This window comes from Marmota flaviventris, chromosome 1 (assembly GCF_047511675.1).
Source record: "Marmota flaviventris isolate mMarFla1 chromosome 1, mMarFla1.hap1, whole genome shotgun sequence".
NCBI classification, from domain to species: domain Eukaryota; kingdom Metazoa; phylum Chordata; class Mammalia; order Rodentia; family Sciuridae; genus Marmota; species Marmota flaviventris.
Genome location: NC_092498.1, coordinates 156,596,391 through 156,613,857, shown reverse-complemented (window position 1 = coordinate 156,613,857; position 17,467 = coordinate 156,596,391). Strand labels below are relative to the sequence as shown.

General features: G+C 39.4%; 1 protein-coding gene across 1 annotated transcript; it reads left to right on the top strand.

The window, feature by feature from the left end:
- The first annotated feature begins 8,258 nt into the window (after positions 1-8,258).
- On the top strand, positions 8,259-9,605 carry LOC114083156 (nucleoside diphosphate kinase, mitochondrial-like). The gene is made up of 4 exons (XM_027924349.2): positions 8,259-8,273; positions 8,509-8,610; positions 8,736-8,848; positions 9,463-9,605. Exons 1-4 carry the CDS (start codon positions 8,259-8,261, stop codon positions 9,584-9,586), a joined length of 354 nt encoding a protein of 117 aa, XP_027780150.1. The 3' UTR covers positions 9,587-9,605.
- Positions 9,606-17,467: the final 7,862 nt, after the last annotated feature.

Here is a 17,467-nt window from a genome sequence, read left to right as displayed (position 1 = left end):
GACTACTCTAGGTACCTCACATATGTGGGCTCAAAATATTTGTGGCTCTCATATTTCACTTAGTATAATGTTTCCAGGGTGCACTCATGTTGTAACATGTGTTGGAATTTTACTTTTTAAAAGCTATTGTGTATATATACATTTTGTTTATTTATTCATCTCTCCATGGACACTTGGTATTGTTTCCATCTTTTGGCAATTGTGAATAATGCTGCTGTGAATATTGTACAAAATTCTGTTTTGAGTCCCTGGTTTCAATTCTTTTTAAGTATTTCCCCAAAGAGTGGAATTGCCAGATCATATGGTAATTCTGTTATCACTTTTTCCCCTTTTCTTATTTTATTTATTTACTTTTATTGGTTCTTTTTAATTATACATGACAGTGGAATCCATTTTAACATAATTATACAATATATGTAATATTGTATAATATATCTTGTTGTAATTCAGATCCCAGTACCTCTCCCTCCCCTTCCCTCTCCCCGCTCTCTTCTTGCTCCCTTCCCTATATTGATCTTTCTGCCATTTACCCATAGTTATATTTTTAAATTAATTTCCTATGGATATACACAATGGTAAGATCAACTGTGGCATATTCATATATGTACATAGGATCTATATCACTCTTTGAGGAACCACCAAAATGTTTTCCATAGTGGTTGCATCATTTTACATTCCCACCAACAATGCACAAGGGTTCCAGTTTCTCCACATTCTCCCCAACACTTGGTTATTTTCTGGGTTTTTCAACAATAGCCATACTGATGGATATTATGTGGTATCTCATAGTGGTTTTAATTTGCATTTCCCTAAATGACTAGTGATAGTCATTAGTGATAGTCAAATGTTATTGTCCATTTGTATGTCTTCACTGGAGAAAAGTCTATTTAAGTCATTCCTATTTTTAGTTGAGCTTTTGTTTATTTTTAAATTGTAAAAGTTTTTTTAGATATTCTAGAGATTCATATGCATATAGATATACATATAAACATAGATATATATTTTGCTAATATTTCTCCCATTCCATAGATTGCCTTTCATCCTATTGATAGTTTCCTTTGATACACAGAATTTTAAAAATTTTACAGAGTCAAATTTGTCTACATGCTGTTTTAGTTGCTATACTTTTGATGTTACAGCCTAGAAATCACTGCCAAATCCAATATTGTGAAGATTTTGCCCTATGAATTTCTTCTAAGAGTTTTATAGTTTTAGGTTTTACATTTATGTCTCTGATCCATTTTGAATTAATTTTTGTGTATTCTGTTTGGTAAGGATCTGGCTTTGTTCTTTTGCATGTGAACATTCAATTCTTCCAGCACCATTTGTTATAAAGACTGTCCTTTCCCCATTGAATGATTTTGGTACCCTTGTCAAAAATCATACATGGGGCTGGGGCTAGGGCTCAGCTGTAGCATACTTCCTTGGCATGTGTGAGGCATTGGGTTCGATTCTCAGCATCACATATAAAAAAATAAGAATCTATCAACAGGGCTGGGGATGTGGCTCAAGCGGTAGCGCGCTCGCCTGGCATGCGTGCGGCCCGGGTTCGATCCTCAGCACCACATACAAACAAAGATGTTGTGTCATACAAAGATGTTGTGTCTGCCGATAACTAAAAAAATAAATAAATATTTTTAAAAAAGAATCTATCAACAAAAAATAATAATTTAAATAAGTCTTTTTTTAAAAATCATATAAGCTAGGGCTGGGGTTGTAGCTCAGCGGTAAAGCGCTCAACCTAGCACGTGTGAGGCCTTGGATTAGATCCTCAGCACTACATAAAAATAAATAAATAAAGGTATTGTGTCCAACTACACCTAAATAATAAATTTTTTAAAAAATAATATATGCTGGGCATGATAGCACACTCCTGTAATCTTAGCAGCTTGGGAAGCTGAGGCAGGAGGATCACAAGTTCAATGCCAGCCTCAGCAATTTAGAGAGGTTCTAAGCAACTTGGAGAGACCCTGCCTCAAAATAAAAAATAAAAAGGGATGGAGATGTGGCTCAGTGATTAAGTGCCCCTGGATTCAATCCCTGGTACCAAAAAAAAAAAAAATTGTATGTGAGAGTTTATTTCTAGACTTTCTATTAGTTCCCATCAGTTTATGTGTCTTTTTATTTATTTTATTTTATTTTTTGTACTGGAGATTGAACTCAGGGGCCCTTTACCACTGAGCTACATGCCCAGCCCTTTGTTTATTCTGAGATACAGTCTTACTTAGTTGCCCAGGTTGATCTCTGGAGTAGCTGGAATGCACCACTATTTCTGGCTATACGTTTGTCTTTATGCCATTACCACAATGTTTTGATTACTGTAGCTTGGTAGTATGCTTTCAAAAAAGGAAGTATGAGACCTTTAAGTTTGTTCCTTTTTGAGATTGTTTTGACTATTAGGGGTCCCTTGAGATTCCATATGAATTTCAGGATAGGTTTTTCTATCTCTGCAAAATCACCATGGATATTTTAATAATAATTCGTTGAATCTTAGGTCACTTTGGATAGTATTGATATCTTAACAATGAGATGAGCTCAGTGGTAGAACACTTGCCTAGTATGCATGAGACCCTGTGTACGATGCTCTTCTAGCTCTGGGGGAATATTATTTTAGTCTTTTATTTTCAGGTTTTATTTTATGTCTTTTCCTTTTATTTAGGTTTTCTTTCTTCCTTCCTTCCTTCCTTCCTTCCTTCCTTCCTTCCTTCCTTCCTTCCTTTCTTTCAATACTGAGGGTTGAACCCAGGTGTGCTTACCACTGAACCACATCCCCAGCCCTTTTTTATATTTTATTTAGAGACAAGGTCTCACTGAGTTGCTAAGTGCCTTGCTAAGTCTGAGGCTGGCTTCAAACTCACTATCCTCCTGCCTCAGCCTCCCAAGCAGCTGGGATTTCAGATGTACACCACCATGCCTAGCTTATTTAGGTTTTCTTTTATTTCTTTTAGCAATTTAGGGGGTAGGGTGGTAGTGGGGATTTAACTCAGGGCAATTTACCACTGATCTACATTCCCCAACTCTTTTTATGTTTTATTTTGAGACAGGGTCTTGCTAAATTGCTTAGGGCCTCACTAAATTGCTGAGGCTGGCCTCAAACTTGTAATCTTCCTGCCTCAGCCTCCCAAGTCACTGGGATCACAGTGGGGCACCACCGCCCCAACTTAATAGTTTTAACAATGCTTTTGAGGAACTTCATGGTTTTCTAGGTAAGCTCATAACATCTATGAACAAAGATTTTTACTTCTTTCTTTCCATTTTGGAACTCCTTTTCTTGCATAATTATTCTGGCTACAACTTCCAGTACTGTTTTAGCTTCTATGACCAAAAGACCTAATGAGAACAATTTTAGAAGAGGAAGCTCATGGTTAAGGGGTTTCAGATGGCCCATATCTTTGCTCTGGGCCGCAGGTGAGGCAGAACATCTTGGCAGAAGAGTGTGGAGGAGAAAAACAGCTCAGACCATGACAATCAGAAAACAGAGTTCTGCTCACCAGGGACAAAATATAAACCCCAAAGGCACACCCCCAGACATCTACCTCCTCTAGGCACTCCCCACCTGCCTACATTTACCACTAAATAGATTATAGCTTTTTTAACCCAATCATTTCACCTCTAAACTTTCTTGCATTGTCTTATACATGAGCCTTTGGGAGGCTCTTCATATCTAAACCATATCAAGCACTATGTTGGAATAGATGTGGCAGATGTGGGCTGTCCTTGTTTTGTCCCCTGTCTTAAGGGAACAGATTTTAGACTTTCAGAATGAAATATGATGTTGACTGTGGGTTTTTTATGTATGAACTTTACTATTTTGAAGAAGCATCCTATTATTGAGTATCTTTGTCTTGAAAAAGTATTGAGTTTTGTCAAATGCTTTTTCTGTATTGAGATGATCACACATTTTTTTCCCTTTTGCTCTACTAATGTGATGCATATACTGACTTCAATACATATATTTCCAAATAATTTTAACTTTCCTATGGATTGGGTCCTTAACAGGGCCCAGGCTGCCTTTTCAACCAGAGTGGGGGAAGCAAACTTTGCTGAGAGCCCATCATATGATGAAAGAATTCCCAAGGATAATAAAGCAGGAATAAGCTCAATTCACAGATGGACAAGACTTACCCAAGGGAAATCCCCTTACTTGTATGGATGCATTTGAACTGCGAGGCCCAGAGAAAGTGGTCACCCAAAGGACATTGGATTGGACTTTGTCTCTCAGATGTTTCAGGTTAATGTGAGCCCTGTGCCTCCCTAGAGCCAGGGGTAACAAGAAGCAGGCATAGGCAGCACAGAAGGGTTGATATTCACTCTCCAACAACTATTAGCCTCTTAGCTGCCTGTGCTCTTTGTGCTTGGACTTGCATGAGAGTCATTCTTCAGAGCATCTGAGTCAGAATCAGGAGCAGCAGAGCTTTGCTATTTAGCCAGCCATTTTACTGTCTTGACAGAAATTTCCTTCAAAATTCAGAGCTGTATCCTTTGGTGCCTTTTCAGAGGTCTAATGGTCATTTTCCAGAAAGGTCTACCTTCTGTCCTGCTGATGAGTCTGTGACCTATGTGATTAGCATGGACACTTCAGAGACCCTTCCAATTTAGCCAGGAGGATGAGTCCCTGAGTGTGGTGCTCCAGGGCTCCTTGTACTTCAGCCTTTAGAAAGAGTAGAGCCTTTGTGGGTTTCCTTCCATTCTTTTTGTTGTTGAGGTTAGATTTACTATAATGAAATATACAGAACCTAATGTAGTTGCATCCCCATATCTGAAGTTTCTCTTTCTATGGTTTCAGTTACCTATGCTCAACCGTAGACTGAAAATACTATATTAAAAAATTCCATAAATAAACAATATAAGATTCTTAAATTACATAGCATTTTGAGTACCAGAAATATAGCACCGCCCCATTCTGTATCTCTCAGGATGAACCATCCCTTTGTACTTGTTCTCAAGTAATCCTTATTTTATTAATAATGGTCCCCAAACACAAAAATAGAGATACTGTCAATTTGGATATGCCAAAGAGAAGTTGTAAATTGCTTCCTTTGTTCCTTTTAGTGAAAAGTGAAATTTCTGAAAAAGAAAAAAAAAATGCCTGTTGATATTGCTAAGATCTATGATAAGAACAAATCTAAGCATGAAATTGTGAAGAAAGAAAAGTAACTTTGTGCTAGTTTTTACTGTTGTACCTAAAACTGAGACAGTTACAGCTACAGTGTGTGGTTAGTACTGAGTTAAGATGAAAAGAGGCTGATCACAGTGATGCATGCCTATAATCTAAGCAACTCAGGAGGCTGAGGCAAGAGGATCACAAGCTTAAGGCCAGCTTCTGCAATTTAGCAATACCTCATTTACTTAGTGAGACCCTATCTCAAAAATAAAAGGGGACTAGTGATGTACTCAGTAGTAAACTGCCCCTGGTTCAATCCCCAATTTTAAAAAAAGAAAAGACCATTACTTTGTGGGTGGAAGACATAAACAGAAAACCATTCATGGCAGAAAGCTTTGAACCTATAGGAAGTTTTCAACAAGAGATCCACTGAAAGGAGTGACACCAAATCATTTACATAACACCACTGTATATTGGTATAATTATTCTATTTTATTTTTAGCTATTTTTGATAATCTCTTACTGTGCCTAATTTAAAATTTAAACTTTATCAGAGGCACATAGGCACATACGCAAAGTATATATAGGATTTAGTAGTACCCAAGATTACCTGGAAGTCTTAGAATGTATCCTCTAAGAATGCATTGTACAGTCGCATGTATTTTGTACATGTAAACCACTGGCATATACAATTAAGCTATGAACATTCTATTCTACAGAGAGTGCCGGTATGCTCCATTCTTCACAGGCACTGTTCCAATTTCTACTCCATAGTTTCATTTCACTCATTCTGGAACTTCTAACAAACAGAACCCAACAGTATGGACTCTTTTGTGTCTGCCCTTGTTATGGTTTAGATGTGAGGTGTCCCCCAGAAGCTCACATGTGAGACAATATAAGAAGGTTCAGAGGAGAAATGATTGGGTTATAAGAGTCTTAACCCAATCAGTGAATTAATCCCCTGATAAGGATTAACGAAGTGGTAGGGTGTGGCTGGAGGAGGTGGGAATGGGGGCGTGGCGGTGGGGTATATATTCTGTATCTTGAGAGTGGAGACTCTTTCTGCTTTCTTATCACCATATGAGCTGCTTCCTTCTGCCACATTCTTCTTCCATGATGTTTTGCCTCACCTCAAGCCCCAAGTATTGGAGCCAGCCTTCTATGGACCAAGACCTCTGAAACTGTGAGCCGTCAAATAAACTTTTCCTCCTCTACAATTGTGCTGGTGGCGTCCTTTAGTCACAGCAGTGAAAAAGCTGACTAAAACAGGCCTTTTATGGTTAATATAACATTTGTAAGAATCATCCAAATTGTAGTTTAGTATGTCTCATTTGTTTTTATTGCTATATTGCATCTCATTTCATGTCTACACAGTTTTCATGTCCATTCTTTTATCCATGGACATTCTGTTTTTTCTGAATTTTTTTCTGGTTTTTTTTTTTTTTAAGAAAGCTGCTATGAGCATTTGTGCAAGTTCTTTTTATACACATAAGTTTCATTTCTTTTAGATAATATCTAGGAGTGGACTTGCTGGGTCATAAGATAGGTACATATATTTAACTTTATAACAAACTTCCAAGAATTTTCCAAAGTACTGAAACTTTTGTATTTCCTTCAGTAATATATCATGATTCTAGCTGCTCCACACCCTCCCCAACACTTGATATGATCAGCCTTTTAAATTTTAATCATTCTGACAGGAGAGGAGTAATATCCATTGTATTTTTGGTTTGCATTTCCTGATAACTAATAGTGCCCATGCTTTCACATGGTTGTTTGTCATATTTTATTAATTTGCAAGTTATTAAGTTATTACATACATTTTGAATAAGTCTTTGTCAGATACATTCATCAAAAATACCTTTTCCTACTGTCAATTGTGTTATTCATTTTCTCAATAGTGTCTTTTGAAGAGAAATTTTATGTCTGGTGTCTTGAGATTTTAATATTCAAAGAAACTTTTGCTTCCCCAGTGAAAGGAAGATTTTCTCCTATGTTTAATTTTAAAAGTTCTATTGATTTATCTCTTATATGCATATTTATGGTGTATTTTGAACTGATTTCTTTGTGTGACATAGGTCGAAGTTCATTTGTCTCCATGTGTACATCCTGCTGTTCTGGCACCATCTGTTAAAAAGTTGATTCTCTTCCTCCTGAATTACCTTGACACTTTGTTAAAATTTCAGTTCCATTGGGCTATGGGTGTAACTCAGTGGTAGAGCAAATTCTTAGCATGCTCAAGGCCCTGGGTTCGATCTCCAGCACGAGCAAAAGATAAAGAGTCCATGAATATAAATTCCTTAGGACTTTCCATGTACATGATCATGTCATCTATGATTAAAGATAATTATACTTTTAAAATATATATGTTCATATTCAGTTGTCCCTTGATATCCACAGGGTATTGGTTTCAGGACCCTCCTTGGACACCAAGATCTAAAGATGCTCAGTTTCCTTATATAAAATGGCATAGTACTTGCATGTAACCTACACATATTCTCCTGTATACTTTTATTTTTTTTTTTTTTGAGAATTTTAATATTTATTCTTTTTTAGTTTTCAGCGGACACAACATCTTTGTTTGTATGTAGTGCTGAGGATCGAACTCGGGCCACACTCATGCCAGGCGAGCACACCACTGCTTGAGCCACATCCCCAGCCCCCATCCTCAGCCCTTTTTAAATTTTTTTTTGAGACAGGGTCTTACTAAGTTGCTGGGGCTGGCTTTGAACTCACAATCCTCCTGCCTCAGCCTCCTGAGCTGCTAGGATTACAGGTGTACACCACTGCACCAGTCTTGGGCAGTTTTTGCCACTGTGTGGGAGAAGGCTGTGGGGACATGCTGCCTTGGGTACCCCTGGCAGGCAGTGCTAGGAGGCAGCTCCTGTTTGGGGGTGCTGTGCTTGTTCCTTCTAGAGCTGCCCTGCATAAAGGCATTCTGAAGCCTAGTGCTGTCTGGGCCCAGGCAGGAACTCAGGTTGGGGAGATGTGAAAGGGTGAGGCAATGGCAGCCCTAAACTTCCCCACTTTTAAAGGAGGGCCCTCCTGGACCCAGGAGAGCACCCTGGTTGCAGTGAAACCAGATGGGGTACAGCGCCGGCTCATCAGAACTGTGATCCAGCGCTTTGAGAGGCGGGGCTTCAAGCTGGTTGGCATGAAGATGCTGCAGGTATCAGACCCCTTGTAGTGTTTGAGGTACTGGGGGTGCTTCTTGGCCATTCACAGCTCAGTCCAGTGTCATGGGGGTTTTGTGGCTTGGTATTTGCAGGTGTGGGGAGGTATCTGTCTGGGATGACAGCCTATGTAGGTATTAACTGCAATGTGCCCTGAGGTCAGGACACCAGTTTGGGGGGGGGGGGGCTCATCTTTAGGGACTCCTCTTACTCTTCTCCCATGTTACCCAGACACCTGACAGCATCCTTGCTGAGCATTACCAGGACCTACAGAGGAAGCCCTTTTACCCAGCCCTTATCAGCTACATGAGCTCTGGGCCCGTGGTGGCAATGGTACGACAGGACCAGGGTGGAGGATGTGCAATGTGGGTGTGTCCTCCACCAAGCACAGGGAAAGGATTGAGCCCTGGGCTTTTGGTGCTCCTCACTTCTCCCCAACTTGTAGCTCTGTACTGCAGGTCTGGGAAGAGTACAATGTGGTCCGCACCTCAAGGGCCATGATAGGACACAGTGACTCCACTGAGGCTGCCCCTGGGACCATCCGGGGGGACTTCAGCATCCACATCAGCAGGTACTGGGAGCCTGATACACTGGGTTGCCTGCTGTGGGGTGAGGAGGGCCATTCCAGCAACAGCATGCTTTGAAGGCAGATCCCAAGGCTTGGGTTTCTTGCTGGGTGGCAGGTGAAGCTGTGGGAGACCAACCTTGCACGTAACTGGGTCACACTCCCCGGCTGGGTGCTGAAGCGGCTGGGTGCTGAGGCGCTCAGTCACAGAAATGTGACAGAGCTTTCCCCACCCTTGGTGGGGGGTGAAGCCAAAGAGGCTTGACAGTGGGACATCATGAATAATACTGACTAGAACAACTTCTTTCCCTGCCCTTCCATGCACTTATTGATGATGACACATTCTCATTGTTTGTTGTTTTGACTGTACTCTGTGTTGTGTGTTATCTGTCCTGCCAGATACCCTGAAGGGCTGGTGTGGGACACTGGTGGGGAAAGGAGGCTCCCAAAAATCAGGGTTTGGGCTGGCCCCAGAGGCTGGGCTGGCAGTTTTCTGGCTCCTAGTTTTCCTTTTCCTTCTGCAGTCACCTGCTTGCTCCTGTGGGTGCAGGGGAGCAGCAGATTGACCCTAGGGCCCTTGGGTGCACACTGGAGACTAAGCTACTTGTCACCTGGCACAGGAACATCATCCACGCCAGTGACTCAGTGGAAGGGGCCCAGAGAGAGATCCAGCTGTGGTTCCAGAGCAGCGAGCTGGTGAACTGGGCAGATGGGGGCCACTACAGCAGCAGCTATCCAGCTTGAGGGCTTGTGCTGCCCTCAGTGCCCCAGCAACCACCCAGGACAACTGCTTTGGTCAACAACTCAAGCCACACCCATCCTGTCTCCCCCAAGCCACTTTCTTGCTCACTTTCTGCTCCACCACAGCCCAAGGGAGTGCCTTTATTTACTCTATGTGCCTTTCTGTATCCTAAGTCAGCACAAGATTGGACCAAATCCTTCTGTACCAAAGTGCCAGACAACCTTTGGGCATCCTCAGAGGTCACCTTAACTGCTCCAAAGGAGACACATTAAAATCCACTGCTTATAATGGGGGTGGTGTGCTCATTTTGTCTTCTGCCATTTCTGAGACAGTAAAGATGCTTTTATGAAGTAGTAAACAGAATAAAATTGAAGCTTCCTGCCTTGCACACACAGAAGGTGCTCCCTGACTTTGATGACTGTATGAATCAGGCTGAAATCTGGGCAAATTCTAGCGGAACTCTGCCTAGCCAGTCTGATTCTGCTGAAGGAGAGTGGCAGGAAGGGAGAGGTAGGGACTAGGACCACACAAGGCACAATGAGCCTGTGACCATGGTTCCCCCCACTTAGTGGCCTGATTTCATTCAACACCAAGAGCTGCCTAGCAGTAGGGTTTTTTTTTTTTTTTTCTGGCACTGGCAATTGCACCTAAGGGCTTCATGCATGCTAAACAAGTGCTCAACCACTGAGCTACATTCCAGACTTTTAAAAAAATTCTAGAGACAGTCTCCCTTAAATTTGCAGAGGTTGGCCTCGGACTTGCCATCCTTCTGCCTCTGCCTCCTGAGCTGCTGGGATTAAAAGCCAGCGCCACCGAGCCCACCTGGCATCCGCACATCTTCACGTTGCCACAAGCTGCTCATATCCATGGGTCTTGAGGTTGCTTCTCTATAGCCCAGGTTACAGGGAGGCCGACCTGGCTGTCACTTCCCCACTTGACACGGAGCGACGGAGGTCTAGGGTCTGGGTTCTGAACGGCTACAGATGGCATGGGCGAAGTGCTGAGACGCTCTCCACCCGGCACAGGGGCAGTCCTGCGAGCGCGCCCCGGCCTTTTCGGTCCCAGTTTCCCGAGGTCATCCACCACCGGGAAAGCGTGTCCGCGAAGCGGGTATGTCCGCACGCCGAGCGCCCCACGAACTGGCCTTAGTCCAGTAGTCTGAGTGTCGGTGGAGAACGGTCGCCTACTAGCACCGGAGGGAAGGACCTCCTGTATACTTTTTTTTTTTCCTTTTTTTTTTTTTTAAGTTTCAACCCTTGTATGTCTACTTCTCTAGTTTATTTATTTATTTATGTATTTATTTATTTTTAGAGAGAGAGAGAGAGAATTTTTTTTTTTAATATTTATTTTTTAGTTCTCGGTGGACACATCTTTCTTTGTTTGTGGTGCTGAGGATCGAACCCGGGCTGCACGCATGCCAGACGAGCGCGCTACCGCTTGAGCCACATCCCCAGCTCCCCCCCCCCCTTTTTTTAAAAATATTTTTTAAAAAATTGTTGATAGATCTTTATTTTTATTTATTTATTTATATGTGGTGCTGAGAATCGAACCCAGTGCCTCACACATGCTAGGCAAGTGCAATACCGCTGAGCCTCAGCCCCAGCCCCTTTGTTTTCCTTTTTAATACAAGTTCTGACTATGTTACCCAGACTCCTCTCAAACTCCTGTGTCCAAGTAATCTTCTTGCTTCAGCCACAGCCATATCCATCTCTTATACTTTAAATCATCTCTAGATTACTTATAGTACCTAAGATAATATAAATGCTAGGCAAATAGTTGTATTATTTTGGAAATAATAACAAGAAATGCAAGTCTGTATATGTTCAGTACAGACACCATTCCCCTCCCAAATTTTCCATCCACAGTTGGTTGAATCTGTGGATGTGGAACCCACTGATACAGAGGGCTGAATATACAAAGGACATTTCTGTGTATCTATTTATCAATCTATAATATGTACATCATATATTCATATGTATATATACACCATATATGTATATTTATATATGTGTGTGTGTGTATATGTGTTTTTTCCCCCTAAAAACAGCCAAGATCTTTAGTAACAAAGTTCAACAAAGGTGATAAGGAGTACGAATCCTTGACTTATTCCTAATCTTAGAAGGAAAGTGTTTGATCTTTCACCACTAAGTGAGATATTAGCCATCGACATTTATCCTAGATGACTTTTCAGCAGGTTGAGAGAGTTTCTTTTTAGCTCTAGTTTATTAAGAGTTTGTTTCACATAAATACATGATATATGTGAATGACATATGCTTTTTCTCTATTGATATGATCACAATATTTTTATTTATCATTCTGTTAATGTGATAAATTATATTGATTAAATGTTGAATATGAAACCATCTAGCATTCCTGGGATGAATCCCACTTGGCCATAATGAATTTTTGCATGTATTGCTAAATTCAATATGCTCATATTTTGTTAAGGACTTTTTCATCTATTTTTGAGGAATATTGGTCATTTTCTTTGCTTGTAATGTTTCTTTGCTTGTAATTGTCTGGTTTTGAAACCAAGGTGATAATTTGGGAAAATATTTCTTTCTCATCTATTTTCTGAGATAATTATTGTAAAGATTGGCACTAACTCTTCCCTAAATATTCTATAACATTAATCAATGAAACAATCTGGGCCTGGAGTTTTTTTATGAGGTAGTTTTTTGTTTGTTTTGTTTTATTATTTGTTTTTGAAGTACCAGGAATTTAACCCAGAGCCTCATTGTTTTAGTCAGCTTTTTCACTGCTGTGACTTAAGGACCCAACCAGAACAACTATAAAGGAGGAAAAGTTTATTTGAGGCTCACGGTTTCAGAGGTCTTAGTCCATAGAAGGCTGGTTCCTTTCCTCAGACCTCAAGGTGAGGCTGAACATCATGGCGGGAGAGTGTGGCAGAGGGAAGCATCTCACATCATGATCAGAGAGAAAGAGATTTGCACTTACCAGAGACAAATATATACCCCATAGCCACGCCCCAATTCCCACCTCCTCCAGCCACACCCTACCACTTCAATTACCATTCAGTTAATCCCTATCAGGGGATTAAATCACTGATTGGGTTAAGACTCTTACAACCCAATCATTTCTCTTCTGAACCTTCTTACATTTTCTCGTAAGTGAGCTTTTGGGGGACACTTCACATCCAAACCATAACACTCATGCATACTAGGCAAAAGCTCTACACTGAGTTATTATTATCTCTAGCCCTTCTTACTTTGAGACAGAGTCTTACTAAGTTGTACAGGCTGTCCTTGAATTTGAAATCTCAAGTAGCTAAGATTATAGTATTTGTTACCACACCCAATTTATGAGGTTTTTAAAAAATTTTTTAGTTGTAGATGGACACAATACCTTTATTTTAGTTATTAATTTTTATATGGTGCTGAGACTCAGTACATCACACATGCTAGTCAAGTGCTCTACCACTGAGCCACATCCCCAGCCCCAGTTTATGAGATATTTTTAATGAAGAATTTATAAACATTTTAATAGAGGGCTACTCATATTTTCTACTTCTTATTAAGAAATCTGTCTATTTCATCTAAATTGTCAAATTTATTTGTAATATTGCCTTATTATCATTTGTGAGTATATGAGTATATGTGCGTGTACACATGCAAGCTTGAGGATTAAACCCAGAGCCTCATGCATGGGAGGCAAGCACCCTACCATTGAGATACACTCCAGTGCTTTTATTATTCTTTTAATGCCTATAACTTTAGTAGCAGTGTTTCTTCTTTCGTTCCTGATACAAGTAATTTTATTTTTTTCAAATAACAAACATTTTATTTTATTAATCATGATTTTTTTCTACTTAATTGTTATCCACTTTTACATTTATTATTTATATCTTATTTATGTTGGTCTTAATTTGTTCTTTTTTTTTTGGTTTAAGGAAATTGCTGGGGTCATGGATTATAAATCTTTCTTTTTAAAAAAATATTTATTTTTTAGTTTTAGGTGGACACAATATCTTTATTTTATTTTTATGTGGTGCTGAGAATCGAACCCAGTGCCTCACGCATGCTAGGCGAGCGTGCTACCACTTGAGCCACATCCCCAGCCCCAAAAATCTTTCTTTTGAAGAGATGTATTCACTGTTTGGGGCTTTTTTGTTTTCATTTTTGAGAGGGAGTCTTGCTGTATTGCCCAGCCTGCTCTCCAACTTGTGGGCTCAATTGATCCTTCTGCCTTAGCCTCCAGAGTCATTGGGTTTATAGGTGGGCATCACCATATCCAGCATCATTCTTATAATGTTAAACATGTGCTAACTTTATGACCTAGACATTTCAGTCCGAGATGACCAAGAGAAATTAAAACATTTGTTGCAGTTTCATTGCTAATAGCCCATAACAATCCAAGTCAAATATTCACCTATAGGTGAATGGATAAGCAAAATTGGCACATATGTTCAATGGAATACTATTTATTAAAAAGAAGAAGAGAAAAAGATAAATCAGGTACATCACAAAAACTGAGTGAAAGAAATCAGACTCAATAGAGTATATACTGTATGAAACCCTTTATATAAGATGTTCCGGAAAAATGCAAATTCATCCTTAGTGGCAGAAAGCTGATCAGTCCTCACCTAGAACAAAGAAGTGGAAGAAGTGAAAGACCAAGAGGGCATGAAGAAATTTGGGGGAAAGGGGATGAAAAATTTCTATATCTTGGGGCTGGAGTGGTGGCTCAGTGGTGGAGCATTTGCCTGGCATGTGTGGGGCATTGGGTTCAATTCTCAACACCACATATAAATAAATAAAATAAAGGTCCACTGATAACTAAAAAATATATTTTTTAAAAAGTTTCTATATCTTGATCATTGGGGTGACTTCCTGAGTAGATACATTTGTCAAAAGTTATCAAATTGTGGGCTGGGATTGTGGCTCAGTGGTGTAGCGCTCACCTAGCATGTGCGAGGCCCTGGATTCAATCCTCAGCACCAGGTAAAAATAAATAAATAAAATAAAGGTATTGTGTCCAACTACAACTAAAAAAAATTTTTTTAATTGTCAAATTGTACCATTTATATGAGTATGATTTACCCTCAAAAACTTGTTATTGAAACTTTTCACAAAATTCTATCAGAGCTGCTAGCCATTAGAGTATAAATGAAAATAATGTGACTTCTGTTCAAAAAATTAAAAATGGGCATAGTGTTCTATAAATGTCAATTGGATTTAGGTGGTTGATAGTGCCTTCAAACCTGAATTTTTCAGCTGTATATCAATTGCTGAGCAAGGTATTAAAATCTGTGTGAATTCGTCCTTTATCTATCTAACTATGATTCTGGTATCAAACCCACAGTTTTGTCTTTTATTGTTTTAATTTTGCAATTCTGGCTGGCTGCATTGGAATATGCCTGTAATCTCAGTGATTCATAACACTGAGGCAGGAGTATTGCAAGTTCAAAATTAGCCTCAGCAACCTGGGTCAAAATAAAATATTAAAAAACTGGGGTGTAACTTAGTGGTAGAGTACCCCTGGATTCAATCTCCAGTACTGCAACAACAACAACAACAACAAAAGCAGTTCTGTTACTAGTTATGTACATTTATGAGTGTTATGCTTTCCTGATAAGTTGAGCCTTTTATGATTATGAAATGTTCCTCTTTTATCTTTGATGAAACTCCTCTTGAAGTCCACATTGTTTGATATTGATATAGATACATCAGCTTTGTAGTGCTTTCATTTCAGATTATATATATATTTTCCATCTGTTTACTTTCAATCTGGATGTGTTTTTATATGTAAAGGCATCTCTTGTAGATAACATATAGTTGGATTTTGTTTTTTAAAATCAAGTATGACAATCTCTGCATTTGTTTAGTTGTAAAATTTAATCCATTTTTATGCAATTATTAATATGATTAGGCTTAGGTCTACCATTTTACTACTTGTTTTCTATTTCTTCCATCATTCCTCCATTCCCCCTTTTCTGGCTTCTTTTGGGTTTTTCAATATTTTTTGTTTTCTATTTTATTTCCTGTATTGGCTTTTTTATTTTTATTTATTTATCTTGCAGTGCAGGGTGGAACCTAGTGCCTTGTATATCCTAGGCAAGTGCTCTACCTCGGAGTTACATCCCCAATCCTCTACTGACTTTTTAGATGTAACTTTTTCTACTTCATTACCCCCCCCCCTTTTTTTGCCATCAACAATCTGTTTTTTGTTTGTTTTGGTACTGGGGATTGAACCCAGGGGGGCACTCAACCACTGCACCACATCCCCAGACCTTTTTAATATTTTATTTAGAAATATGGTCTCTCTGAGTTGTCTGGTGCTTCACTAAGTTGCTGAGTTTGACTTTGAACTCACAATCTTCCTGCCTTGGCCTTTCCAGCTGCTGAGATTATAGGCATGTGCCACCAAGCCCAGTTTACAATCTGTTCTTAAGAACAAAGTCCACCAGTTAAATTTTCATTTGTTATTATATGTTTGTAACCTAGAATTTTCATCTGGGTTTCTTTTATAGTGTCTATTTCTCTGCTGAAATTCTCTCTGTTCATTAATTGTGGCATTTAGTGATTGCTCCAGAAGTTTATAACACATCCTTAATTTGTTATGACCTACTTAGAGTTAATATTGTATCACTTCACTTTAAATTGAAGAATCTTGCACTCATATGACTGCATTTGCAACTGTTTTGCCCTTGACATTTTTTCATTACTGTAAGCTCAGCTGAACATTTTTATAGTTGTTGTAAGTAATCAGTATCTTAAAGAAAATAAAGAGGAAACAGTATATTTTGTTCATCTGTATTTTTACCACTTCTTGTGTGTATTAATTTCTTTTTATAAATCTGTTTCCATCTTGTATAATTTCCCTTCAGTTTGAGAAGAACTTCTGTAGTTGTTCTATTTATTTATTCTAATTTGTTATACTTGACAGCAGAATACGTTGTAGCTGTTCTTGTAGTGCAAGTCTATTGTGAGGAATTATCTCAGCAGTCTTTATCTGAGAATGTTCTTATTTCTTTCTAGGGTTTGAATAATGTTTATTGCACATAGATTTCAGGTTGGCTTCTTTTTTCTGCCAATACATTTTGTTCCATTCCTTCTGATCTGTTTTTTTCTGATGCAAAATAGGGCATTTATGATGTGTACCTTATTTCTGCTTTCAGCATATTCCATTAATCTTTGATTTTCAAGAAGTTTGGCTATTATGTACCTGCCTGTTATTTTTCATTCCCCCACCCTCTCCGTTGTTATTTTTATTTTGAGATGGGGTCTCATTATGTTGCCCAGGCTGGTCTCAAACTGCTAGGCTCAAGCAATCTTCCTGGGCTTAAGTGATCCTCCTGCCTTAGCGTCCTGAGCAAACTACTCAGGAGATTACAGGTGCACTCACACCTGGCTTGCCTGTGCTATTTATTTTTTCTTTCTTTCTGGTACTGGGGTTTGAACACAGGGGCAATCTACCACTGATTCCCAGACCTTCCTTAAAAAATCATTTTTTTTGAGGGGCTGGAGTTGTGGCTCAATGGTAGAGCGCTCGTCTAGCATGTGCGAGGCCCTGGGTTCGATCCTCAGCACCACCTGTAAATAAAGGTATTGCGTGCAACTACAACTAAAAAATAAATAAACATTTTTAAAAAATCATTTTTTTGAGACAGGGTCTCACTAAGTTGCCAAGCTGTCCTCAATGTTAAGATCCTCTCGCCTCAGCTGCCTAAGTTGCATAGGCCACCACACTCATCTGCCTGAGTTTATATAGCTTAGGGTTTGCAGAGATTTTTTTTTTTTTTAGTTGTAGTTGAATACAATACCTTTATTTTATTTATTTATTTATTTTTATGTGATGTTGAGGATCGAACCCAGCACCTTGCACGTGCCAGTTGAGTGCTCTACTGCTGAGGCATAACCCCA

Coding starts and splice junctions, on each gene's coding strand:
- LOC114083156 (XM_027924349.2), top strand. Junction 8,611..8,735: donor CTGGGCCCGTGGTGGCAATG/GTACGACAGGAC, acceptor TCTGTACTGCAG/GTCTGGGAAGAGTACAATGT. Junction 8,849..9,462: donor TTCAGCATCCACATCAGCAG/GTACTGGGAGCC, acceptor CACCTGGCACAG/GAACATCATCCACGCCAGTG.